At 38.8% G+C, this 26,132-nt stretch overlaps 1 protein-coding gene across 2 annotated transcripts in view; it reads right to left on the bottom strand.

The window, feature by feature from the left end:
- bicc1a (BicC family RNA binding protein 1a) overlaps positions 1-26,132 on the bottom strand; it is a 76,529-nt gene that overhangs the window by 22,640 nt on the left and 27,757 nt on the right. For both annotated transcript variants that reach the window (XM_030156771.1, XM_030156772.1), the window contains exons 3-7: positions 21,593-21,662; positions 15,924-16,003; positions 14,419-14,577; positions 12,215-12,268; positions 4,470-4,652 (exon numbers count right to left, since the gene is read on the bottom strand). In XM_030156771.1, the coding sequence (XP_030012631.1) occupies positions 4,470-4,652; positions 12,215-12,268; positions 14,419-14,577; positions 15,924-16,003; positions 21,593-21,662 (546 nt within the window). The remainder of the gene's footprint in view (positions 1-4,469; positions 4,653-12,214; positions 12,269-14,418; positions 14,578-15,923; positions 16,004-21,592; positions 21,663-26,132) is intronic.

Raw genomic sequence — 26,132 nt, 5'->3', positions numbered from 1 at the left:
ATTTCCCATAAATCTACTGCAGTGAAGTCAAACCAATTAATTTTATGTAGCTCAACATCACAAATCTGCCTCAAAGGGCTTTAAAATCTTTTCAGTATACAAGATGCTTTATCCTTCAGCCCTTTATGTGAGTGAGGACACCCTCCATTCCTATTAATAGTATTAATGATGGACGCATATGTTGAAAAAAATGTCAAAGTGTCTGTACTAGAGTACAGCTCCAGCTGAAGTTTTGAGAGCATGTCTGTTTGAGACTTTGCCAGACTGAGCTGGCCCACTTCCAGTCATTTCCCAGCACATATGTATTGGGTAAAGTAATATGATATGGCTTGTCTAGATTTTCCAAAAGCAGAACATATAAATAAATAACAATAAATAACTGGATCAAGCTCTAACAATGCAAAAAAGAGTGACTGTGATGAGTGGAAAAATTAAAAACACCACTTTACAGCCACTCCCTCTGATTGCTGAGAGGAAAATAGTTTTTGGGCCAATGTGCATGACGATGCATCACTGATTGTGGTGCTGAAATAACCCTGTACTCATCCTCAGAGCACACTTCACACTTAGCAAATCAGATATTTCTCGAAGAAGTTGGTAAAGAACAAACCAGAACAAAAGTTTAGTCAACAGAAGGAAAAAAAGGAAGAAAAAAAAATTGAATAATCCAGGTTTAAATGTAAGGTTTTGAAAATCAGAGTTGGTGTTTTTAAAACAACCAGATGACAAAATGTTTAATTCAGAAAAATCCCCTTTCTACATTGGAAATCAGAACCATCTGTTAAGGGTCACAAGGACCATGAAGCCCATTTCCAAGAGAAAACACCACTACTTTCTATATAACTAGTGGAAACTATTGTATTTTCCATTGCATCTGCCTACAGCTGAACAGTCTCAGTCTTTGCTTTGCCTGCTCTGCTTCTGCAAGCCATCACTTGGCCTAGTAAAGCAAGTCATTTCCAGCGTGGAAGCAGAGTTCACGCATTGCGGCCAGCATAACACAGCAATCCGCAGCGGTTTTGGCAATCCTCAGAGGTGTTTCAAGAGTCTCACACCACCACATAACATAGCGCACATATTCCTCTAATCCTCTGGCCTCTTCCTGGCATGGCTCCCAATCATGACTGACCCCTCAGACCTACCACAAACTCAAGGGCCCGGCCTCAGTGTACATACATGTCACTCATTGCACATCGGACAAGCAACGAAAACAGCAATGTACACAAATGCACGCTTCAATCCAAATCCAAAAACGAGTGCAAAACGCATACATGAATGAATGCACAGACATGCGTACAGATAATATACATAATCCACCACTGGCAAACTGAACAGAGATCTATAGTTCATCTAGATGGTGTGATTAATTGGTAGAGACAATACGAAGACTGGGCAGCTTTTGCTAAACCACTCAAACTCCAGTTGAGAGGTTTGCATACATATGTACAGACAGTAAAATAGACAGTGTGTTTAGAACCATACTCAAAGAGCAGATTCAAGCCATCACAAGAGCTCTGATCTATTTTAAGTCAACATTTAACTGAAGGGACTTTTGGAAGTGCTGCTGCAGTTGAGAGACTTAGTTAAAAGAGCAGCGTCTAGAGCATCAGTAGTGCTGAGGTGAACTCATAGCGATCAAGCCCCTCAACTCATATCTCTCAGCACTCCATTGCCCCTGTGGTGCTTAAAGTATTGCAGCAGTGTATAAGAGAGGAGGGAGGAACGCTGACAGTGTTGGTGGGCTTTGACATGGCAACCCTCAGGAAACCTTTCTTGGCATGTGGCTCACCACGTAAAGGAAAGGAGAGGAAAGTGAAACGACATAACAGAGTATAAAGGCTTTTTAGAGACTTTAAACCTGCAGAATGACAATACTCCATTTGTTACTAATGACTAAAAGGGAAATACAGGCCAAAACAAGTGTATCAGGAAATTCAGCCTCTTCATTTCACCCACCCGTGTACACAAATATGGAGCAGCGGTCTGCCACTGAAAGTACCCAGGGACCCACTCCAGATCTAAACCAGTCCCTTGATCAAGGGTATATACATGGTTTTGATGGTGGGGGAAAACCAGAGTACCCCCAGGAAATCCACTCGGCACGGGGAGAACATGCAAACTCCACACAAAAACGCCCCATTCTAACCAAGAATCGACCTCAGAACTTTCTTGCTGTGAGGCGACAGTGAAAACCATGGAATTCCAAATATATCACTGAATACCTAAAATAAGCTAATATGGTTAACCCTTAGTATGTATGAGCACATATTCATGGGTTTAGACCATTGTGAGACAGGCTAATTTCACCCTACTGATGAAGTGTTCTATTTGAGAATTTCCAGTCAGGTTTTAGGGAACATCATAATACAGAAACGGCATTGGTCAAAGTTACCAATGACCTTCTAACTGCTTCAGAGAAGGGTCTTGTTTCTATACTGGTTTTATTAGACCTTACTCTGGCTTTCGACATTGTTGACGACCACATCCTTCTACAACGATCGGAACAATCAATTGATATTAAAGGATCGGCATTAATGTGGTATAAGTCCTATCGAAAGGATCATTTCCAGTTTGTTAATGTTAATAATGAATCTTCTCAGTGCACTACAGTTGGTTATGGGGTTCCTCAAGGCTCAGTTCTTGGACCAGTACTGTTTATCTTATACATGATTCCTTTAGGCAACTCAATAAGGAAACACTCCGTTAACTTTCCTCGTTACGCTGACAATACCCAATTATAATTCACCTATTACACCAGATGAAGCCAATCAACTGACTAAACTACAGGAGTGCATTAAAGATATTAAAAACTGGGTGAACAACAACTTTCTGCTGTTAAACTCAGACAAAACTGAAGTCGTTGTGTTTGGCCTAAAAACTGTTAGGGATGCAGTGTCTAGTGAAATAGTCACCATGGGTGGTATTATCCTGGAGCCCAAAACCACCGTGAGGAATCTAGACCTTATTTTCTATCAGGACTTATCATTTAACTCAAGCATAAAACATTTATAGAACTGCCTTCTTTCCATCTGTGTAATACTGCTACAGTCAGGCATATTTTTTTCCCTTTACCCTCTCTCTTTAACCCCAACTGGTCAAGGCAGACGACTATCCTCCAGGAGTCGGGGTCTGCTGGAGGATTCTGTTGGGTTTCTGTACATTGGCTTGAGAGTCTGGTTTCGACCAGCCCTATACAGGGTGAGTCAGAAAAAACGCTCTTTCCATTTAAAGAAATTGTACTGCTAAAACGGAAACACTGATTTTTCTTTTGACCATACAGTCATATTGATGTGGTTATTGAGCATGTCTGGTGATGTAGTCATAGATTTATTGCATTGCATAAGAGAGAGAAGGTCCATTGTTTATTGGGCACTGAAATACCTGCCAACACAATGTATGCCACAGTGAACAAACTTGAAATTGACAACAATTACAGGAGTCGGGGCTTTGCTTTCACACTCAGGACATAGGCCTACATGACAGTGCCCAGGGAGTTTTCATCATGGCAAGACCACAGCGATTGCAGGTATTATTTCCTCATCGAGTTGTCTGTTTGGGTCAGGAGAGAGAGTGGCCACCTAGATCCCTGGACTTGACCCCCCTTGATTTTTTCTTGTGGGGGTATCTTAAAAACCGTGTATCAGACTGTTCCACAAACTCTTCAGGAACTCCGAAATCGCATCACGGCTGAAATCCAAGCCCTACGACGAACACGAATGGCGAGAAGAGCTGTGTTAGAGATGCGACAATGAGCACAGATTTGCATCAATCTGAATGGTAGCCAGGTTGAAGGTCGTGGCGGACGACTTCGTTGAGACAAAACATTTTGATGGCGAGTAAACATGCTGTAATGGTTGACAATATCAATTTCATTCACGGTGGCATAAACTGTGTTGGCAGATATTTCGGTGCACAATAAACAATGGACATTCCCTCTGTTATGCTATGCCATAAATCAATGATTCAATCGCCAGACATGCTCAATGACCACATCAATATGACTGTATAATCAAAAGAAAAATAAGCATTTCCATTTCAGTGGTACAATTTCTTTAAATGAAAAGAGCGTTTTTTCTGACTCACCCTGTATGTAAAGTATCAAGAGATAACTTTTGTTATGATATAAAAAAAAATTGATTGATTGATTGATATTCACCATTAACTACCTGCCCGTTAGCATATCTATTAGGTAGCACTGGTTCATTAATAGTTATTACAAAGCACTTACTGAAGCCTTATACCCTTAACAATTCTGCCTCAAAATCCTCCTAAATAACACTTATTTATGGGACTTGTACATCAGTTACACTCTTAATATCCATAGTAGTATGACAAGAATATCTCCCTGAATAGAGCTTACTAAATCTGGTCTATTCTTATGCAACAAGATACAAGCCCTCAGGTGATAATATTACAGTCTAGCTTATATCTGTCTAGCCAAAAATCACATCTACTATTCAGTCACCCACCTTGACTGCGTTGGCATTATTCTGTGAGCCGCGAACCACGCCTGTGGCTCTGTACAGGCGTGTTGGCGGCTTAAAGGAGACTGTGAGGTTGTAGGTTTGTGAGATGTGCTGCACGGTGGGGGAGCTGGGGTCGGACTGCATGATGGCTGGAAGCTCGAAAGACAGAACAAGAGGGAGCAGCTCCTGCAATATGGAAAGACAGAGGGAGATGGATGAGTGGGGGCCGAGTCATAGACAAAGAAACAAACAGAGAGACAAAAATCAGAATATTTCTTTGTATTAGTGAATTGCAAAGACACCCGCTGGAACAGTACAGTTACATAAAGTCGGAAAGCTCATCATTATGCTGTCACTGCTGCTGTGAGAACTGATGTAGACATATTGCTATATATGATGAAAATGGCTCTCAAGCAGAGTGTGGTAGCTTTTATCACCTTGTGCTGCTGTTTCTGTCCATTTGGAGTTTGAGTAACAGCTCAGAGGAGGAGAGAAGAGAAGAGAAGAAGAGAGGTGGGGGGTGGAGGTTACATAGGGTAGACTTATGCGAATTGACATTCAGACATAACAAGCCTCTATTTGGCAGAAGGTGGCAGAACTTGGCATGTAAGCCTGCCAACTCAAATATATCCAGAGAGGTTAATCAATACAAGGTCAGAAGTATCGAGAGGAGAAAGAAATTATTATGCAGTGTGCTACAGTTGACAGTAATGATGCCATTTTAGCAACACTGATTTAAACATTGCTTTGCAGTCCATTCACATATGAATAAATACTGCATACTATTAGTGGTTCATGAAGTGTTATTCTTCTACATTGATTTGAAGCTGGTAAATGAAGCCATAAAATTGGAGGAATCAAGTCATCAGGAGCAGCCACATATCTTTGGTCATTTGTTTCACAGTGGCCATTCAACAGAACAGATGCAGTAAAGATGGTCTGGGTTTAAACATACACATATTTATGCATGCATGAGAGAGAAATCACACAGGCACACACCCATTCACAGACAAACTAAAGCAATGTACAGAGGCGCACACAATGAGGGGAATATGAAAACACACACACACACACACACACACAAAGTTATCCAAACACTGACTCTTGGGCAAAGTGCCACTATGGTTTTGGCTGCCAGTGAAGGGCAAGCAGCATGAATTGCTCCAACCAAAGAAATGCATCTCTGATCAGTCCCATATGTGCTTGGCCTTACATTTATATCACGTTTCAGCACTCGCTCTCCAAGGGCTCCAGAAATTTAGGTCAGCATTGAGGGAAATACAAGAGAGGACAAGCAGAACAGCAGGAGTCAAGCTCTGAATGAAGAATAGACTGATTTTATGGTCGAGCTGACCTCAGCCTTTTTTAAAAAAGTCTACCTGGCAGATATGAGCTTCACATGTATTCAGTCTGAAAGTAGTGTAAAAGCCTCTGTTCTCCTGACATAAGGGTGAGAAATGGGGAAGGAAACAAAAAAAAAAAAAAATCAAAATATCTTCGAGGTAAAGCAACTGGTCAGACCTTTCATCACCTGCCTGTCAGCTCCACCTCTGAAAACTTCTAAAAATCCCCAGAGAACAAATCACCTCAACAACAGACTTGCTGCAGACTCAAACAGACCTCCACCCACAAAAAAAAGGCTGTGAAATACTGTAGCATCTGTAAATGTTAAAGGGACATTTTGGACACCAGCACCGTTTCTGAGAGAAAAGGCACAAACAAACCACTTCTGGTTCCAGAGGGATGTGGTCTGTGGACCACCCAGAATCAAACACAAAACCTACTGTACATGGTTAAACACTGGTAACACTAAAAGAAGAAGAAGAAACCCACCTTTATTCTGTGCCTTTAAATGCACAGTATGTCATTTATGCTGATACACATCGCCCAATCAAAACAAAACAACAAAAAAATCTAGTTTGATCATAATGTGGGATCATATGATTTGGTGTTTTCATCTCTACTACCTATAAAAATCTGACCCAACTCAGACAGAAAATATAAAATATAGATGATACAATGCATTAATGTGTTATTCACTTCACATTTAGCATTAAATACTCTATTAATTGGAAACAATTATTCGACCACCTGTGATTTTCCATAGAAATTCAATAAAACGTGGCCTTTTCATATTCTCTTCTTGGAATAATAACTGTTTGCACTTGGTTTTCATCATCTGAGCTTCTTAATTTATTATTGAGGAAAATTAAGTTTCATTTGTCAATAATTTCAAAACAGCTTATATCTGTATTAAATTAGTTGTAACAGAAAACACTTCATGCATCTTTTGCCAGATTCATGCTGCATATTTGTACACAAGAAAATCCTTGATGGCTTTACAAGTCACACAGATGACAACAGTTGATTTTTCACTTGTTTGGTCCAATAATCATTTCCAAAGCCGTTTGTCAATAAATCAGTTCTCTACTGTGGTGCAAAATGGCATGAAAAATAACACATTAAAGCAGTGTACTGAAATACTGTTTTATTACTGGTGTTATGCGAGTATGATTCTGTGACATGATTTACTCCTACTATGGATATGTGCAACAACATTTATGTTTTTAACAGATAAACTTTTTGAATGTTATTATTATTAATGATATTATCAGTTTTATTCTGTATTTGTCATGTTTTTCCTGTTAAGCAGACATAACAGTATGAAAAGGAACAAATTAAAAAACCTATTACATTGAATAACTTACTTGTACTTGTAGTAGCAGTACATCCACTGTCAGTACTTGTATATGTAGTAGTAGTATTAACAGTCATGGACTTTTGTTGTGGTTATTGGTAATTATACTAACACCAGCTGATCTACTTTTGACAGTTCTAGTTCAGTTATCTGTGCATCAATTGCATCCATGTGTCTCCCCCTATCCCCACCTCCCCTCCCCCAGTCTCTCTCTCTCTCTCTCTCTTTAACCCCAACTCGTCAAGGCAGACATCCATCCTCCAGGAGTCAGGATCTGCTCCAGGTTTCTGTCTGTTAAAAAGAAGTTTTTCCTCACCACTGTCACCAGTCACAAGTGTTTACTCCTGCAGGATTCTGTTGGGTTTCTGTAAATTGGCTTGAGAGTCTGGTTTCGACCACTTTTATATCCTCTTGAGACCCAGGAAAGTGAAAATTTTAGCTTTTTTACATTAAACAGTTGTCTTGATTGGAAACTGCATAATGCAATAGTTTTTTCAGCTACATTTTTTAAAATTATTTATAATTTTTAAATTATTTTTTAAAGGAATGTCCTTTGCAATGGACAGCATTTTTTTTTTTTTTTAAGTAAAACTGTCAAACTTTTTTCCCCTACACAGGACAAAAATGTATTGCTGAGTCTCAGGAGGATATATAAAGTGTCATGAGATAACTTTTGTTATGATTTGGATGGCACTATATAAATAAAATTTGATTTGATAAAAATGTGTATCTCTCAGTGTGAACATTGGTGAAAACATAATAAACATGATAAAATCTTTAATACACACGTAAACAAAATACATAATATAGGATGTCTCCAAAAAGGGTAACAAGCAACATGTATGATTTAGAAGCAATGTATTGTGGGGGTCTCCTATATAAATTCAGTCACTTCAATGGAGAGACGGGGGATAACATATGAACCTCTATCCATTTTACAACTGCAGACCAATTTCCATTTCCAGTTTCACTTAAATATTGACCTTTATTTTATGTTGCTCATATCACATAGTATTTATCAGCTGAACAGAGGATACTCCACTTATTAGTTCAGCTCACAGAGACATTGTTCAGCAGTGCGGGGGGTGAATCAGTGTGGGGAGGGGCTGTCGGCTCTGGTGAACAGGTTGTTAGAAAAGGACCAATAAAGCAAAATGAACTTGGCAGGTTGACCAAAAAAATCAGAGTTGACATGGGGTTACAGAATCAGACTCTAGCTGCAATAAAATAGGAATGCTCTGGTTGGATGATCTTTTGTATGCCTGTTGTTCTTTACCAGGAAATAAAAGACTGATCAAAAACATATTTAAGAGAAACTGGGAACAGTAATTGGGGTTTCACTAGCCATGTGAAGTTACAAAATGAAGGCAGGCTCATATTTTGATACCTGTTGCACAAAAGTCATTGTAATATTAAATTTTTTCTCTTTTACTAAGATACAACTGAGATGCAGTATATTTTCTGTGCATGTTACTTTACTAACTTGTATTTCTTTGCCGTTTTCTTGAAATTCCAAAAACAGTGTTCCATTTTTTAAGTTCTTCTATATAAACCGAGTTGATTTTAGATATTTTAATGCACAAATGTTACCTAATATGTCTTTAAATCCATTACACCTTCTAAATCCTTTATAAGCTCCTTTAGGACTTAACTTTTCAACGTGTATGGATGTTCAAGAAACTGTTCAAGCTGACTCTGAGGTAGCACATATTTGGTCAGCAGTGTTAAGTGATACTGCACTGAATGGCACACAAGGGGCGTGGGTTAAGTGGGATGAGATGGGTATCAAGGTCTAGATCCACTGAAAAAGGCCAAGTCAATAAAGAAAGAACTTAGTCTTTGATCCACCCCACTTATCCACGACTGTGTGTTCTTTGGAGGCAAAAACACTTTCGGTGGTTCTCAAAAGCTTATATTATAAACCCCTACGTACAACACCGGTAAGGTCAGGTTTATTATATCTTTTTCCACTCGTAGAAAAAAGGGGGTGACCTGGCTGAGGCTTACTGCTTATGAAAACATCCATTTAGCACGCAGAGGTAGGTGTATGCGCACATGCCGATATACGCCAATACACACCTCAGAAATATCCAATGACCGACCCTCTCTCCTCATCACACTCTTCACTCACTCAGTCATTCTCACTTGAACACATGGCCTTGTTAGTGTTGGTCAGTTCACAGCGGAGGAACGTGTTAGACAACTGCTGTGGTGTTGAAATGCAGTGGAGGTTCAGGCATGTAACAGTTCACATGAGCGTTAAGGTCCTCTGCCCACAGATCTGAACCTGGAGGTCAGGCTTCCAGTTAGACTGCAACTTGAGATGAAGGAAAGGCTAAGAAACAGGCTGGAGATGGGGCTGCCAAGCAGGCTGGGGCTCACACTTGAATTTTACAATTGTTCTAGGGAAGTGGTTGGGGAATAAAGTCAGGAATGGTGCCTGCGGCTCAGAGGAAGTGTTGAAGCTGTGCCTGAAATGCAAAATAACCTGCCCCTGAAGCTTCCCTTTGTGGGTTAGGCAAAGTACTTGGCTGTGTTGAGTCTGATGTTTTGCTTTTGGAGGAAGTACCTGTTTGGGAGTCGACTGTTTTTCCATCTTCATAAAATATTACAGGTTTCTCTTCACTAATGAGAGAACTAAGACTGAACTAGACACAGTTTAAGTGATTCATACTTTCTGCACAAAATTATACTCATTTTACCCATCGATATCCCCAATCTGCCCAAAATGCAAATCAGTAGAGAGCACTTGTAGTCATGCCCCAAACTAAATAAGCTTTGGTCAGATGTTTACCTTTGCCAAGGACTTTATGTTTTTGCCGGTGTTGGTTTGTCTGTCTGTGTTTGTCTGTTTGCCCATGTGCAAGATAACTCAAAAAGTTATGGACAGATTTGGATGAAAATCTCAGGAAATGTTGATACTGGCACAAGGAACAAATGATTAAACTTTGGTGGTGATCGGGTGGGGGGGCAGATCTGTCTTGGCGGAGGTCTGCACTCTACGAGTGCTTTTCTGGTTTTAAATGTTTTTCTGATGTATACAACTGTGACCTCACACCTGACCCATACACTGCCGTCCTGGGGGAGACCAGATGTCTAATCCTGCATTTCCACTACGTGGTATCGGCTCGACTCGACTCGACTTGACTCTGCCTTTTTGCGTTTTCATTATGAAAAAGAGCCTGGAATCTGGCACTACTTTTTTGGTATCACCTCCATCGAGGTCCTAGGACTGGGAACCAGATACTACAACGTGACGTGTAAACACTGCAGACCACTGATTGGTCAGAGAGTTGTCTCTGTGACCCGCCGTTTTACAAAAAAACAGATGCGAAAGTTTACAGTAAATATAGCAGTAGGTTAATCCACATGATGACAGTCCGCAAAACTATACCATGGTTTGTCGAGGAGGTTCAGACATAACAATTCAGCATGACTTTGACGAGACAACATGCAACGACTGAGTTTATCAGCAACTCTCTGAGCAGACGACACAGAGGTAACGCGCTGCATCGCTATGATGTCCAGGTACTCTAAAGTCTGTAGTATCCTGTAATGGAAATGGTCTCCAGGAATAGAACCTGGTACCCGAGTCGAGCCGAGCTGAGTCGAGCCAGTTCCACGTAGTGGACACGTGGCATATTAACTCTGTCCCATTTGGAACACAAGGCAATACAATATGGCATAGTTGTGGCAAAAAGGATTACACCCACCCACTGGAGAGGTGAAGACATACCAGTTTTTAAAACCTGGTTGGCTGAAATGACCAACTTGCTGCATATGGAGAAGATCTGATAAACCATTTCTCTCAAATCTACAGTCTTGGATGTGGCAACCATTCGCATGTTATTTGTCAAAACGACCCTGAACACATTCATATGTATGCATTTGTGCCTCCCACACTGTGTTAAATCATTGCATTATATATTTCCTCTCATAGTTACTGTTATTTTTTCTTTTTCTTACTTCTTCTGTTTTGTGATATATTTTATGTCTGTTCTTGAAAATACAAAAAATCTATAAATAATCAATAATAATAATCAATCAAAAATGTCATATTTGTTAAACCCACTTTTATTAGTATTTGGTGCATTTATTTGTGTATTTGGACCCTAATAGTTCATAAAGTTAGAATTTGAACCCTCCAGGTGCTGCAAGCTATCTTTATATTCATTTTGGCAAAAATCGAGTGGATTTCTACAACCTGTTTCAATTCCTGCTTGTTTTGTTATATATTTTAACTAGTTACATCATGGCATTTGCACATTTAAGGTCCAGACTTTCGACAAACATTTCTCCAAGTACGCCATAATTGTTTATTAGCAGCAGTGGTTGTAGTAAAAACTGAAAATATGTCCAAACTTCGAGCAGATTACCTAAAATGTTCAGTTGTTGGTTGCATTAACTAACACAAGTGGCTGAACAGGACAGAAAGCACAATCAACATCCTGGAGGGGGTGGGGCGTGAAGTGGCTCATTTGCATTTAAAGGGCCAGCGCTCAAACAACTTTTCTGGTGTTATTACTCAAAAATAGGGTTGAAGATGGACCTGTGGAGTTGAATTAATAAAGAATTCAGACCCAAGCATAGCATTTACAGTTTATGTAGACCACAGGGAAATGTTTTAAAATGCATAATTCCATTTAAAAAAGCAAAATATCACTCCTTTAAAGAGAACTAAGATTGAGTTGTTTTTGGCCAATGGGAGAGAGGCAGCTCTTAAAGATGTACCGACCCAACCACCAACTGTCAAGCTAAGTAAGGCAGTGCATGCATATATAGGAAAAAAAGCAGTGAATTTAGCTACACATTGGCCAAAAATAGGGCTTTTTAGAGCAGATTTAGCACCAAGATGATTTAGTGGTCTGAGGAGTCGTTCTGTAGATGTTTTGATACATAAAAAAATTGGCTGACCTCAGCTGCCATGCTCTAGGAACAAAGCTACAAACTTGCAAGCTTACAGAGAGTAAGCTTTTGATACCCAAAGGATGTATTCTGGGTGGAGTACCTCTTCAAAAACAGAGGCTGAGATTTGAGAGGTCTGACTTACCCTTATTTTTACTCTGGCTGCTTCCACTCCTCCTGGCTGACCTGCAATGGACACCTGTTCACAATAAAAAACAAGCACATGTCAATTAGTGCATGACATCCAGATCCTCGGAAAACAAATCCTACTGTCCACAGTTGTCCTTAAAATAGATACTAAGAAAAATCAGCAAACCTTTCAGAATTTTAATTAGCTGAAACTTAAAACATAATTACTTTCACAATATTTTCATACTTTATTCTATATTTTCACCATGTCAGTTCTGTGGTCATTAGTGGAACATTTTGATCAGAAAAAGGGCCTCCATTAACACGGGAACCAGACGCATCTGACTGACAGCTCATGTTTCATTTGCTCTGGCAGATCGGCCTGGCTTCACTCCTGTTCAAATGGATTTTTCTAAAAAAACACAATGGCTACTGTTGATGTGTAATAGTCTTCTGAATCCCCTATTGTGTCAGCATTAAATAGACTAATCATCATATTTTCTCTCAAGACAGAACAATTTCCTTTTGTTGACAAGGTATTTGCTGTACTAACGATTTGGATCTGGTAAGATAAATTTAATCAAATGGCCCAACTGTTACATTTCATTGTGCTATCTAACTGGATCCAGAGGAATTTTGTTAATCTCTTTTAGAAAATTAAAATGACCTAAAGTTCCAGATAATTTATTTTTGAGAATCAGTCTTGTGATGCCAGGACAGTTATTCTCACTGTGTTTTTGTATCTCTCCATTCAAGTCATGTGTACACGTAGCTACACATAGCCGAGTATGTATGCGTATGTGTGTTTTCAACGATAACATCGTACACACCCGATCCTTTGCAGAAAATTTCCCATCATCACAAACTCATATAAATGTGCTGTAGTTCAGTATCATGGGGTTATGGTTAGAGTAAACATAGGACACACATATAGTACCCTAAAAGGACCCTAAAACTCCATTTCCTCCTCTAAACATGCAAGTGAAAAAACTGAGCTTTCCAAAATCTCCACTTTGGCTGGAGTTTTCAGAAATAATCCTTTTCAGTGACCTAAACCAGAGTTTTCATATGGATGAAAGGCATGAGAAAATATCCCTTTTTCCAGATACCCAGCTACGTGTAAACATGGCATCATTTTCATCCCTCTGAGAGGCAACAGCTAACTATAATTTCACAAGCAAAGAGACTGAAAATAAAACCATAAACCATGGCCAGCTGTGGTCCACTGCTTTCACATTTACAAGCAAGCAAGTAAACCATCTTCTCTGGTTGAACGGCATCTATATGACTGATGCTGAGTGTCAGTGATTTTCAGGAGGCAGATAATCGATTGAATTTGCTTGTCAACACAACATCACTACACTTCAATAAAGTCCCTGAAAGGCAGGCTGTGTTGACCCAAACAACATCATAAATCTGATGATGTAGCCAGTGAGAACATGAAAACTAGGAAAACAGAAGGCTTTGGGTTTTGGCCTTCGACTGGCTCGGTTGCTACTGCTCAACCAATACTTGCATCATCGTACTGTGACTGCAGGAAAAGAACAAAGTCTGTATGTGACAGGTTTAATAGCGTGCATATACACATAGGAACATAGGAAAGATCTATCATTAAAAGGCCGCATTCAGCAACTTGTCAGTACATTTCATTCACAGGTGCACAGCAGAACACCTGGCAAAGATAAGTGTCCAGAGCTGTGCCAGGCCGTGTGCTCCGTCAACTCCTCATACTACACTTTAATAGTAATTACAGAAGAATCCTACTGCTCTTCTTGTCAGTCCAGTTAAAACACACCGATTTCCTGAGGCCAGGCCAATCAAAACAGCCAAATGGACCAACTTTCTGCATCCCGTCTGGTTCAAGACCCGGTGACAGTTCGTAAATGGACTGCATAAGCAGATCAAGGAGGGACAGATCCAGTGGAAGAATTTGAAGACTAAAGGCCGGGTAATCTAATCTGAAGCAAGTTTAAAGACAGAAAAAAGAATGCATTGTGAAAGGATAAAATAAAGACAGTCAAGGCTCCACACAGAATAAAGGAAACTGTACACCTACTCTGGAGTAATACTACAATAGGGATGATAGTGCGGATCATAAGATGAAAGTGTTTTTTATCCTAGGGCGGTGTCTTTGATCATCCAGGAATAAACAGCATATTCCATCCATCCATCTCTCATGCAGTAGACTTTGAGTAACTGTACATCTAAAGCTGCACCAACCTGGTTGCTTTTCTCTGCCTGGTTATTCCTGTTGGAGTCTGGGAAATGGATGTGGCAGCCCGTCTCCTCCATCACTCGCTTGATGTTGTTGCCACCTTTACCGATAACGTGGGAGTGTTCTGTGTGGGAAACGTCCATCTTCAGAGTGACCCGGTTACTCTAATGAGCAGAAAACAGAGCGGCTGGAGTGAAATGATGATTGATGACAGACGCAAAAGATCAATAAATGGGAATATAACACTAAGATTATGTCATTTCAAATAAAAAATACTCCAAGAATGGCTGCCGTGAGGACCAAACATCAAAATAAGAAAAGAAAAGCTATATTCTTTGCCTTGTTTTGTTAAACTAAAACGGTCAGCTGTGACCTCTACCTCAGGTATAACTGTACAGATATGACTTCTGAGCCATTTATTCACAATTAATAGCTCAGCACAACAGCACATTAATACTAAATGAATGAAAGTAAACAAAAAATGCCTGTTTTTATGAATAATGAAATTCTAAATAGTGGTAACAAATGCCACATAGCACAAAAATATAAACCTCTCCCATCAAATTGTTCTCTTTCAGCTCTAAAATTACAATGTTCTTTTTTTCAAGATGATGAAATTGTTTAGAAGTCATGCATAAAGCATTGCAGTGCATAAAAAAAAAAAAAAAAAAGAAAAGTATTAATCTATAACAGACATCAAATGCAAATAAATAAGTCAAATATGCTCCTCCTGTGTCAGTCCAAGTAATAATAATAATAATAATAATAATAATAATAATAATAATAATGATAATAATAATAATAGCTTTATTTATATAGCACCTTTTAAAACAAAGTTTACAAAGTGCTTTTGACAGACAAAGCAGAGGGCACCACAGCAGGATACAAGATGCAAGTAAAAACACTAAAACAGAAGCAACACAATAAGAGAGATGTGCACAACAAATGCAAAAACATGACACTTCGAATAAATTAAGTGAATCGGAGTAAAGAGGGCAGGGATAACGTAACATGATGCTGTCAAATCAATGTAAAAATGAAGGAGTGAGATAAAACAACATCATGTATAAGAATATAAATTAATAATCAAACAGGATAAAATTTAAATTAAAAAAAATAATTTAAAAATTAAAAGGGACAAACATCATATAAAATCAAATCTATATAAATGTGTTTGAAGAAGTGATTTAAAAGATGTCACTGTGCATGAATGACTACCAGCCTCCAGGGGGTGCTACAGTGCCCTCATTCAGGTATGTGATTTCTGTGTTGCCATGGCAATGAAGTCAGCATGCACACTTCATGACAAAGCCATGATGTGAATATCTCAAGATTAGAGCCAAATCGTACCACTGCTGTGTGCAATCTGTCACTTGGACAGCGGGAGAGGTTAGGTAAAAGTCTGTGTAACTCAGTTCTGATAAAAGGTGAGAAAGAGGCGAGGAAAGAGATAACACAAAGACAATAACACCAACTACAGGTTTGGAGAGTTAATAAAATGCTACTGTACCTTTGTGTCAAGGACAGACATAATTCTGTCTTTGGCTTCTCTCACATTCTCTCTCTTTCCGCACACCTTGATGTGTGGATCTGCAGGGAACAAAAAAAGTCAAAGGTAAAACAGAATATGGATCAAGTGTGGATCAACATATGTCTAAGTGAGTCAGTGATGATGAAGGGCAGTGATAACATGTGCAAGTGGAATACAAGTTAAACTCCATTAACCAAACATGACACAGCAGTCTGCATTTGTCAACAAATTATAGTGCATCACAGAAAGCTCTGCGACAGTAATTGCTGCTTTGATATCTGCCGAGTCTCATTTAAGTCTGCAAGTAACCACACCGCGCTGGGAGGGAGGGGGAGGCAGCTCAGTGGAATTATATTCAGGCAATCTGTCAGTCAGCAGAGCCCACGGAAACTCTAAGGCATTCTTCAGACTGCCAGCCCAAGTCCATTTTTTGGCACATTCAGATGGTATTCAGTTTGATTTTAGAAAATCTGGAGAGCAAAAAAACCCACATGAAATGCAATTTTTGCAAATCTGATCCAAACCACCTTTGGAGGTGGTTTGAAATGTAATTCCATCTTAACTTCTATGGATGCAATTGGATTTGTCTATGTCAAAGGGTCTTTTGCATCACTCGCAACACCGCAAACAACAATATTGTGGAATCCGGAATGACAGAAACACTGCTACTACCAGAGGAGGTATGGAGGACAACACAGAGAACAACAATTTGGGACAGAAGCTGAAATAAACCGCCTGTCTCCATTTCTCATGCCTCTTTGTGGGAGAGGCACATCACTAGTGTAGATGCATATTTATACACTGCAAAAATCAAAATCTTACAAAGTGTGTTTTTCTCATTTTTAGTCAAAATATCTCATCACACTTAAAATAAGACATAATCACCTAAAGAGTAACTTTTCAGTGAGATATAAGAACTTATTTTTAGACAATAGATCTTGAAAATCTTATAAGAAATCCAAGATAATGTTGCTTAATTCAAGCAAAAAAAAAAAAAAAAAAAATCTGCCAATGGAACAAGTGAAATTTATCTTGGTAAGAGTTCTTGAAATAAGATTTTCAAGATCTATTGTCTAAAAATAAGTTCTTATATCTAACTGAAAATTTACTCTTTAGATGATTATGTCTTATTTTAAATGTGATGACATATTTTGACTAGAAATGAGAAAAACACACTTGGTAAGATTTTGATTTTTGCTGTGTATATCTACACGACACCTATGTAGTTATCACAGCAACCCATGTAGAGCAGCTGATGTGTGGACACACAAATATAATCGATCACTTGCAAACAACAGTTTCAGGGCAGTCTGATTTGAGAAAAAACTCTGATTTAACTGCTGTCTGAACAAAGCCTAAGGTGCTAAGATAAATTTTCCACCTCAGCAGAACAGACAGTCACATTACGCTCATCTTGTTGTTTTCCTGAACATCATTCAGTTTTTCAATCACAGCTGCAGATAAACAATACAGATTTTATAGCTTCTTTATCCACTAGACACCAAATCACAGTTACTGCTCATTCAAGTAAAGCCAATTTATTTGCTGAACTACAAAAAAATATTAGAAAACTCTCTATGTTTTCATTCTATTTCCATTTATTCATCTCACATCACTGGATATGGATTTGTACACTATATTACACACACTGAGTAATTGATTATTGCTCATCTGTCTTTTTTCCTTTTCCATTTTGCATATATTCGGCCCCATTCTTGATGAACTCCTGATTCCTTCATACGCATTTATATCTTACATTATATCTTACTATACACATTATCTTTTTTGACCCTGCAACTAAGCGCCCTCTACTACTTTTAAAAATATTCAGTTTCTTTATACAATGAATATTAATACATAATTATTACTTAATAAATAATTATGAACTCATAATCTGGTTTATATTTAAGGCACAACTATAACTGAATCTGCCACATAATACTTTTCAGTCCAAGCGCACTCAGGTGCCACAGAATATCGTGCAAGAAAAAAGCTATTAACACTCTGAGTAAACTGTGCTTCCAGAAAGATCCCTGGCCTTCAAATACTTCAGTTAAAATAACTAAACACTGCATACCTAAACCATTTAAAGCTAATGCTTGTGTCTGTGAAGCGTCGAATAAGCCTACAGCTGGCTTCACCAACGTCGGACCCCTCAAGAACACAAAGGTGGAAAAACACACACCCACAGCTACACACTCTCACATACAAAATGTGTGTACCCATATACTACACATCCACAGTCCATCAGCCCTGTGTTAACTGTACTGAGCTGCAGGAAGTAGGCTAAGCCCCCTTCCAGGAATACCCCTCATAATACACACAGAGACTTAGAGCATCTCAGATTTACAGTTCAGCCTTCAGACAGAACCCACTGAAACAGATTTATTGTTACAAAGTCACCAGAATTTGACAGCCTCACAGGTCCATGTTTAAAGTTAGGAGGGAGGATTTTTAAGGAACACGTAACAAAAAGATTTGTGAATGGTGTGACAAAATATTTATAATGCTCGACACCAGCTCACACAATGCAAACTAAGACGGTGTGCATAAAGCTGCAAAACACAGATAGTGCATGTATATAAAGCACAGTAAGAAATGTTTGCCCGGATGAAGAATCCTCTTGCTAGTATCCTAAAAGAGCCTCAGCTGTCTGGTTAATGGGCACCGGGAACTATGGGAGCTGAACAGCGGAAGCAAGCAGACACTAATCCTAAGAGTCACAGGGGCCGTGAAAACAAACTGTGTTGAGTTAAATGATGGTAGAGAATATGACAGGAAAACAACGGTTTTTAGGGTAACTGAAGGGTAGGATGTTAAACAAAAACAGCCTGAATGAGAAAACTGAAAGGAACAGAACAGAACAGAACAGTGAGGGACCTATCACGATCTCAACATTTGTTCCAGGAAATTTTGTCATTATACAGCTGTTACTGGGAACAATAGAAATCCCACCACTTCCTCCTGTGGCACCCACTGTGACCATTAGAGGGAGTCTCGTTCTTCCAGTGTCCCCGCTCTAACCTGCACAGCACATCTGGCAAACATTAGCCAGCCTAACGAGTGTTGCAGTCGTGATGCAGAACACCCCCGCATTTTTGAAGTAGAGTGTGCAGTATGCTCTTTTTTGATGATTGATTGCGGAATATAAAATGAACACCTTAAGTCTTAATTTGGCACAAGGAACACCTATAAAAGCAAACAAAAACAAGCACAGACTCGCAGCTGCAAAAAAAGTGAGTGTTCTCAGTCGCACGGACTCTACATGGTTCCACTTGACAGAAAAACCTTTTGACCCACAAGCTCTGTACTGGCAAACCCAAAGCATTTTTCCAGTTGAGGACTACATTTGAGAAATAACACGCAATTGAAGGAAATAAGTCTTTTGGCTTTGTGTTCCTCATGAAAAACATCTGCAGAAATGTTAACACACTACTAACAATTATGAATGATATTAAGACATTAAAACCCAAAGTAAGATCTTAAATAAGGACTCTACAATACGTCTAATAATACAACACATATTAATGTTTTTAAAAGGACGTTCAAACATTTTCAGCACATACCTGTTTCATTTATGCACCACATAGCTTCTCCATATTAAACCACTGACAGGTACTGATTATGGCTGGCCCCTGAGGATAACAACTGGCCTTATCTCAGTCATGCAGGTGGCAGGGACAACTAGCTGCAGGTGATAAATGGAATAGAGGAACTGGCATTTTGATAGAGTGTGGCCCTGTATGTGGAGAGGTTACAAACATACAAATCCCCTCACATCTGCCGCTATCCTGCAGAGTGTAACCGATTCCAGACATCACATGAAAGACGATGCGAACGCAGAATTCCAGGAAAACAAGGGAAACTAACATCCTTAAAAGGCTATTATTATAGATTAGGATAAGTCAAAATAACCTTGTAGATGTTTCCAGGCTGCTATTTTAAGGACAGATGATGCAAGTGCGTTTCGTGTTGGTCAATGTGAGGATGGACGAGAATGTGGATCTTTAAGTGATTTTCCTGACATGAGGTTTCACTGCTGTTTTGGAAAAAAAAAAAAAAATCTATCAAGAGGAAGAATATTCGATCTTGACATCTTTCCTTAATTTGCTCTGATGAGCCCAGGTTGTAAAAACACAACTCAGGCATCTGTCTTCTCCCACAAATGCATCTGCTCATAAGATAACTGTAAGTGATTAGCCAACATTCTTCCCCCTTCCTCCTCTTGGTTTACACAATACCAAGGAATCTAACAGGATACAAATCACAGCTCAAATTTCTCAGATATTCTCATTTTGCTTACAGAACGTTACTCCCAGGTGGTGGGGAGGGCTGCTTTTCTCAATGAACTAATGCTTGGAGTGAATTGATGGTTATGTGAATGGACTGCCAGGACTTACATTTGATTAAGCATCCAGAGGAAAAAAAATGTTCAAGATTCTGATGTAACCCTGTCAACTATTTTCTGTACAGAGTAAGGAAGTTACGCAATGCCATTGGATTCCACATCTGGCTTGAAGACGCACACTGCCAACTCTCCTGAGAACAACAAAACGGGCATAGTTACACCTACTTGAACACCCCCCTTCCCCCTTAAAACCCGCCTCTCCCCCTCCCGGAAGAGCTTTAAATAACCGTGATAATGTTTTATTAGTAACAGAGCGCTGAAACAACTTGACTAATAAATGTGTGAGTTTCAATACAAGAAACCCCTCCACTTTCACAAAAATCACAAATTCCTCTCTGTAGATGAAACTATTGTTTGTGAGGAACTGAAGGAATGCAAGCTTTCATCTTCCTTAACTGTCTCCGTCAGTTTTAATAATGCATGCTTGTACAACCTTGAAATACTTCCCTTGTGTTCATGTAACTTCAATGAGTTTCCTGAGGAGATTTTCTGTATTAATAAAACAACATTATATGATAATTATTAACTTATGTTTGGACCACAACAGCTACATTTCTAAATTAGGATTAAAATTACATTTTAAGAGGTGGGATTGGCTATATGTACAAGCTTGTTAATATCATTATTAGGCCTATTATCCATTTATTTATTACTTATTTAGTTTATTTATTTATATTAGCCCTTTTTTTGCATGGGTGTGCTTCATGGACACATCCACAATCATTTATACATGTAGATAAATGTGAGTGCGTCTAAGTAAATGTAAATATGTTTGTTTGCATATATAATCTTTATTACTATTCATGTTATTGTTCTACAAAGTAAGATGACCATGAAAAGCATTGTTCTTCACAAATTACTCCTCTGCTTTGTATCGTACTGCAAAGTCTATATATGACAATATTCATGCAACAAAGATTCACAAATTATCCCTTTTTTCTTTCCTTTTCTTCCTTTCAATAAGCAATATGGACACCTTTTTTTCTTTTCAAAAAAAAAAAAAAAAAAAAGAAAACAGTGTACTTTGTACCATTTATGTCCTGTGTGACATGTTATGAGACTGTTTTGAATAAAAATTTGAATTAAAAAAAAAGTTATTTTTTAAAGTAGATATGGAGCTCAGCAGATGAGTTGTAAATCAAGAGAGTCACAGCTGAATGTTGTGTAACAATCCAACAACAACATGTCAAATCAGTGAATATGCTCAAACATAGAAATCATAGCAATAAAATATAATCACCTTTTTTGGACTTTGCTCCTATTTTCAGTTTGGAAGGCCAGGCTATCTGGGTCTGGGTCTCATCCATGATCTGGAAAAGAGAGGAGTCGCATGTCAGAAGGAACAAAAAAAACCCGTTTTCAATGGCATATCCATAACAGATTGATATTTAATAAGTGAAGACAGTTGTACAGACTTAAAAGCAAATGTTTTACTGTTAAAACATGTTATGTGTTACCATATACTTGTAAAAAAAAAAAAAAAAAAAAGGAATGAAGCAACATATACATCAGACTCCTGGTATCAATTCTGACACTGAACCTCCTAATATCTCATCTGATAACCATCATTATTCTACTGCCTGTGTAGGGGAAGACGAAGATGTGATTTTCATTATGTTGGTAATGAACAGAGGTTCTACAAAGTCACAAGTAGGTGCAGAAAGTCTTCTTTATGGGTTATATAATCCAGACCATTCAAATGAGAGAAAGAGTTTTAGTCCAGTGTAAATATTTTGCCATTTTAATCTTAATAATCATGTTTCCAGACACTGTATCAAACTGGGTCAACATCCCACCACCACCACAGAACACTCTGAGCACACTTGGCGTTGCTACGCATAAAAATTGCCAACAACAATCTATGTGAGTGGCTTTTGACAAGTCTAGTCATCATAACCATGAGCATATGTACAGAGTCATGCTTGGAGCTACATAAGTGAGTGTCAGCAGTCCAATCAGAGGGGACCCATTTCCCAAAATCCTGCCCCTGTTTTCCACCAAGAGGAAGCTTTCTGGCTTCACACCCACCAACGAAACCCCAAGTATAGTGATGTTACTGGAAAAAAAGCCCCCCCCCCCCCCCCCCCCCCCAAAAAAAAAAAAAAAAAAAAAAAAAAAAAAAACAACAGAGGAGAAACTGTCCATCTTTAAAAAAAAAAAAAAAGAAAAGAAAATCTGACATGGCCTCTCTCTAATGGAGTTGTCCTCGATGCACACTATCCTTGTTTTCACAAAGGTCCTGTGGTCTTTTGTTTGTTTTAATACTTTCCAGGGGTTTGTGTTTTCAGGGTGGTGTAGAAATGAATTTCTCAAAGTTCTCAGAGTCTCAGCCACGTGATTAAACACTCAAGGGCAGCCTCAACACATTACGTGAGCAGCAGCCACCACTTAATATTCCTTGGTGGTCGTGCACACTAAGTACAATATGCAACCCAAAAGGCTGCATTAAATACCATCAGCTGCACTGTCACTGTCTGAGATCTTAGGATAATTAGCACAGCAACAGCGATTCACTATCTTCATTATTATTACTACTACTATTTTTTTTTTTTTTTTTTTACAATCCCACAGATAATTTACAGAGTATTCCTTCACTTCTCTCAATGCCAAAAATAACAACAACAGCTTGTATTCCTCAAGGAACTGGTGCTTGAATCACAAAGGGAAGTGCTTAAATTTCTCCATATGCTCTTGTGGATGTAGCCCAGTCTGTTTGGCATCTTTTTAACAACACAGTCTGACAGCTTGTCCACTGCCTGGCTCACACACCTGTGCAGTAAAGCTGAGAGATGCCTGTGAAAGGCTTGACGTGAGCCTTTTTTACTCTATAGTTATATCCTCCCACGAGTCCATGATGGTTGACTGGAAGTCCTTTCAAGCCTCACTTGTTTTCTGCACCAACGTATAATCACATATAAATATGGACAGGCCGAAAGAGTAACTGAATGAGGTGCCTATGTCACTAATCTGGCATTCAGAAACATTTTAAAGGTGAATTTATTGATACTTCATGCCTTATTTGTCAAGCTTGCAGAGTTAAAAACATTCACTTCAAATGATAGTTTATTTGTTCTTTTGCAAAACAGGATTTTTCCCTCCTACAGAAAGCTCATAAAACACAATGATAGCTAGTAAAATCATTGCACAACACATTTATATAACAAAAAATGCCTTTAATAGTGCCATGTTGCATTTTTCTTCTCTCTTAAGCTCTTGGCCTATGCTGCTAACTCTAGGCATTATCATTTATCCCAATTATCTAATGGCTGAGAAAAACCCTTCCAGGAATCTGGTGCTTGTGGGTTTGCATTTTTCTGCCAGTTTCTTCTGAGTAAATCATGCAACCGAAAGGAATCTTGGTATCACTTTGAGCAGTGAACGTAAAAGTGAATTCCTTCAAGCTGATCACACTGAACTATTTTAGTACAGAATTCTTCCACAGTGTCATTAAAATGACTGAAGTTAAAACACTTCCAGCTTTGGCATCCAGTGTGTTAATGATCCTCCATTTATGTGGATCCCACTGTTGAAAATGTGCCTACTGTTCACTCTGCAATATTTTCACAAGTACTGCAATACTGGTATCATTCTATTTCCTCTGAATGGTTGCACATGCAATGAAATTTAGGCCTGAAACCAAAATCTGATGAGTTCAGTGTTAGTGGGTTTCCAACTGGCCTGAGGCACAGGCGACTCTTTACAACACAATGCCCTCCCAGTCATCTAATACAAAATGAGAAAAAGATAATACATCACAGTACCCCTGTAGCTAAATGCAATCTTTTCTTCATCAACTGCAGTCATATACTATGTGACATTCAGTTCCCAGTGACATCATTATTCTTTCTTTTTTTTTTTTTTTTTTTTTTACATTCATACATTTTTGGGGGGTTTGAGCTGAAAACTTGAATTAACAAGTAAGAAGAGCTTACTCATACCCCTGCCCGGTTACACAACATTTTGCCCCTCCTGCTCACTGATACCCTGCCTACCTAGGAATGAATTTTGAAAAAAAAAAAAAAATCCCCAAATTGAAATTCATCTGTCAAACTGTGCACTGCACCTCTCCTCGTGGTAAAGACCATGTGTGTCAGATTAAAAAATAATCAGGTGAATAGTGTCCGAGAGATGGGAAGGGTGGAATTCCTGGTATATCAATGAATATACCCCCGCCCTCTGGGGCAGGCGGAGGTATAAAAATGGGGTAGCTGGGGTGAATCTGCCCCATTTTTTTCTTACTCATTCAAAGGGACAGATAACATTTTACACCAGCAATTTAGTAAAGAGGCACAGGGCAAATTCAGTGTTTGCATCTTTTCATAATGCACATGTCTTTGTAGGGCTTTCCCTTTCAGAATGCAAAATTCAGCAAGAAGAGTATTTAACTGATTTGCGTAACATGATTACTAAAGTATGTGGCGGTCACTTCACTGCCAGCTGCAGAAAAAAGCCAGTTTTACTCCATTTGGTGCCTGGCATAGTTGTGATAGTTACACATGGAGCAGGCGCTGCCAAGAACCTGTGAGAAAAGGGAGAGACTTTTCTCCACTTGTGTTCATTTATTTGGACTGGCAGAGGATGGTGTTATCAGAACATATTGATTGAAGAACAGTCCATATTTTCCCCTGCATTGTCCCTGGTTCTGAGATCATTATTGGAAAGATAATATAGGTTTAATGTTAACAGAGGTTTGATAAACTGTTATGGTCACATAAATGCTGCAATGATACATGTCATTATTATACAAACCAATAAATGTATATGAAATGCATAAAGTCTGCAGTTTACCGACATTCAGATCTCAGTGTTGTGCAGCCTACATGTTAAAAGCTATGAACCTAACAATAGTAATGAATAAATGTAGGGTACTGGTCAGGTTTGACCTCAAACACAAGTGTTAGTTGCTCTGGCCTCTCTGTGTCTCCTTTACATGTCATCTTGTCTTCTTTAACCTCTACTGTGGAACATAACTTTCCCTTTCCTGCCTTTACCTCAGTGCCCACAGCAGGGCTCAGATGACCCATTGCAAACAGGGTTGACAATGTGATTTTAAAGTATTTTAGGCACTGGAATAGTTACATTCGTCCACTAACACCTCCAGTTCTAAAACAGAAAAACTGTCCTTGCTCTCCATTGCCGTTTCCCGAGAAAAACATGTGTAAAACCCACACCTGTGTTTGTCAGATTATAGTAACAAGCTGCATCTGTGCTGTTGCTAGAATTCCAGCCTGTGAGTCTATGAGCAACCTGGCTTTCATCTTAGTAGACTGCACTAATCATTATGGATATCAACTGCTTATTAATGCTTATAGTACTAAAGAAGGGCTAAAAACATCTGAAAATCCAAACTCAAATCCTAGAACTGCTCCAAATTCTCAATTACACTGGAGAACCGATGATAGATGGGTGATTGTGAATGTACTGCACACATTTGCATTTTACCGTAGGGCTGGGTGGTATGGCCAGAAATGCTATCATAGTACACCAATGTATTACCATCCTGTTTTGGCCTGTGACAAATGCATGCATGTCGCAGAATGGACTTCCAGTTGCTACAACATTGAAATTTTATCCATCCATCTTGTCATATTGATATTAAGGAACATTATATTGTGAGAATTATTGTTATAGCCCACCCCTTATTACAGTACGGTGAAAATATTCATACAAACTGTACTCCAGTAACATAATGGAAACACAGTAGACACAATGAAGCTTTAATGAGATAATAAGCGGCATATGATGGGGGCCTGCAGTTATACTTTCCTAACATCTCCAGA

Source organism: Sphaeramia orbicularis, chromosome 15 (genome assembly GCF_902148855.1).
Source record: "Sphaeramia orbicularis chromosome 15, fSphaOr1.1, whole genome shotgun sequence".
Classification (NCBI taxonomy): Eukaryota; Metazoa; Chordata; class Actinopteri; order Kurtiformes; family Apogonidae; genus Sphaeramia; species Sphaeramia orbicularis.
This window is presented reverse-complemented; position numbering and strand designations above follow the sequence as displayed.